The sequence below is a fragment of the Miscanthus floridulus genome, chromosome 1 (genome assembly GCF_019320115.1).
Source record: "Miscanthus floridulus cultivar M001 chromosome 1, ASM1932011v1, whole genome shotgun sequence".
Lineage (NCBI taxonomy): Eukaryota > Viridiplantae > Streptophyta > Magnoliopsida > Poales > Poaceae > Miscanthus > Miscanthus floridulus.
The window spans coordinates 60768796-60771790 of NC_089580.1; the positions used below are offsets into that span (position 1 = coordinate 60768796).

At 46.8% G+C, this 2995-nt stretch overlaps 1 protein-coding gene across 1 annotated transcript; it reads right to left on the bottom strand.

Moving 5' to 3' along the window:
- Positions 1–629: 629 nt before the first annotated feature.
- On the bottom strand, positions 630–2702 carry LOC136484920 (uncharacterized). The gene is made up of 3 exons (XM_066481892.1): positions 2670–2702; positions 1715–2297; positions 630–1425 (listed from the first exon to the last, which is right to left on the bottom strand). The coding sequence occupies exons 2-3, from the start codon at positions 2180–2182 to the stop codon at positions 934–936; spliced, it is 960 nt and encodes a 319-aa protein (XP_066337989.1). The 5' UTR covers positions 2183–2297; positions 2670–2702; the 3' UTR covers positions 630–933.
- Between the last annotated feature and the right edge of the window lie 293 nt (positions 2703–2995).

Sequence of the window (2995 nt, forward strand, 5' to 3'; positions counted from 1 at the left end):
AGCCGGCGGCGAGCGGCGGCGCACGAGCATCACTAGCACCCCCGCGTTCGTGGGTGCCCTTGGTTCGGCCGGGAAAGACTTGAGGCGCCACAACACATGCGCCCCCGCGGCCATGGCGGGGTCAGCGGCGTGCGCGATGGCGATGGGAGACGGACGGACGGACAGCCGGCGAGGGAGCAAGCGGCACAGGTGTTTGGGTCAGCGCGCGTGTGCGGCCGGTGATGGGGAGCGGGACGGTGGGGCACGACGCGGCAACCGATGAGCGCGCGGTGGGGAAAGGGCCGCGGACAATGAGCGGCCATGTTGCTTCAAGGCCGGCCGGATAAGCATGAAAGAGTGGGGGAGGGGGCGGATAAGCACGAGGGAGTAGGGGATTTTGTTTTTTGTTTAGGGCCTGCTCCTGAGGAGCCGCATAGGGACGGATGGTGGTGATGTGTGGGGTGGAGGGGGATAAGAACAAGGGAATAGGGGATTTTGTTTTTTTGCTGGGGGCCCCCTCCTAAGGAGCGTCGGGACAGGAGTCATGGACAGACGCTCGAGTTGGATCATTATTGCTAATAACAAGTAATAACCCTACCATGTTTAATCCGCTTCCCTCTAGTTCCGTTGGATAGAAAATGCACCACACATCCTTTATACACAGGAATGCCATCTAGCAACAATGACAGAACATATACACATGGACATGAGGGCTGGCTTACTAGATTTCAAAAGGCCAGCTTATTAACCAAAGATAAAGATAATTACATGTAAAAATAATGCAGTGGGACTGAGGCATATTTACAGGGAACAGGACACGTTCAGAACCAGCAGATGCAGTCTCATACGAATCACAATCTACCGCCCAATGCTCATCTGATGCAGTCACATAAACAAGGCCACCTTATCTCTCAGGCTGCTCTTCTTTGTCACAGGTTCGCCCAGCTTTGGTAATTAGCTACGCCGGTCTTTCTTCTCTGGCACATGATTTATAGTCGTAGTCATTGATTCTACAGGCTCTGATTTCTTCACAGGTTCCTCCTGCCTTGGTACTTTGCTATGCCAGCCTTTCTCCTCTGGTACCTGATTTATAGTTCTAGTCATTGATTCTACAGGATCAGATTTCTTTGTGTAGCCAGCAGGTTTACTCAATAGATGACCGAATAACAGGTTTATCATATCCTGTGCAACATCTTCTGTCGTTTTGATACTTGACGGACACTTCACCTCTTGATGCGTAGTGTTCTCGTCTTCTGTATACTCGATTGCTCTTGTATTTCTTGTGACTGTTGTGCACTGCATCAATCCTTTCACTGATCGATCATTTACTACTGACTGTCCTGTATCTGCCTCAGTGGAAATTGTAGGGCACAGAAGATGCTCTTTCTGTCTGGTAGCCTTCACAGTTTCAAGTTCACATTGTTTCTGTTTATCAGCATTAACAAACTGCAAACGAAAATGCATCAATATAAATTCACTTGTTAGAATAGTTTACACTCATCTTATTAGAAAGGGAAATGGCAAGGTTTAACTTATGATAAGACAAGCAGCTTAAGAATTAGGCAAGCCAAGAAGGCTATACTGTAACAGTTTTCATTGTGACACTCAATATTAACACACGAATATACGCCTCATACTCAATATTACTAATGGTGTATCTTAGAAAAACCACTACATAACACTCCAAGATGTAAAGTGTGAATTAGTGTCAAACCACTTAAACAGTACGGTTTACCTCTTCAGCTATGCTCACAAGATCCTCAACAGTAAGCTCTATGTCATCATCAATTGATACTGGTGATGATGGTTCTGATTCGACATTATCCAGCTTCCGTTTCCTGCTATTCTTTGGAGCAGCTCTTCCACTAGCTTTTCTTACATTCTTACTCTTTACTTCCACATTTTCTTCAACTTCATCTTTGACAGCATCCTTGCTCTTTCTTCTGGCCTTTTCTCTACCCTCACATCGCCGCAAAGCTCCCAGTTCACCAGCAGCCTCTGAATCCAAGCTTTTTAACGGCCTTCTGTTGTTCCTTTTGATGGGCTTGCTCTGATTAAGAGCCCCAATTTGCTCATCAGATTCCAGTGCCTGCTTATTCTGATCTTCGGTCTTTGCCACTTGATTACCTGAGGTTGCTTTCAACATCCATGCTGGGAGACTGCGCTTATTCTCAGAATTCGAAACAGTACACGATTCTGCCATATCATGAGACAAAAACAGAATGTGCCCACAGCACAATCACAGAGCTTCAACTGCAAAATATAAACTGTCACAGATTTATGGCGTCTTATAAAGACGTTGCAAATTCGTCGGCCACCTGAACAGAAATTGTAGGACACGATTAGTACCGAATCCCCAATCACACAGGAAAGAACAATGGAAAAATAGCTTCTTGATAACCAGGGGCGGAGCCAGTAAAGGGACATGGATGTACACATGCACACCCGATAATTTTTGCAAAAAGTTCGAAGTTAGTAGGGATCAAATAACCAAATAGCTTTAAGTTAGGGTTTGCCGGTTTGGGAAGAGAAGGGGTGGTGGTGGGTGCTCGCCGCAGGCTGAGAGACCGACGAAGGCCTCGGCACCTGGGGCGGCGGCGGCGGTAGCCCACCCAGGCGTCGCAGAGGTAGAGAGAGAGAGAGAGAGAGAGAGAGAGAGGGCACAAGCGGGGCGACGAAGGCCTCGGCACCTGGCGGCGGAGGGAGAGAGAGAGCGCACGCGGGCTTTTCCTGTGGGCTGGGCCGCTGGGCCGTTTTTCTCTTTTCATGTTTTTTCTTTTACAATTTCTCTTTTTATTTCTTTCTTTGACTCAGGTAAGGAATATTACGTTTTGGGGTTTAGGCGTCGGGAACGGCAGACTTGCTTTTTATTTTTTTACTAGAAAAAATATAGAAAATATATTCTTACGTTGCTATGGATGAATGCCACATTGACATTGACATATTTTTTGAACTTATAGAAAATATTGCGCGGAAAGGCCAACACACTCGAACACATAAGAATAACACCATTAAG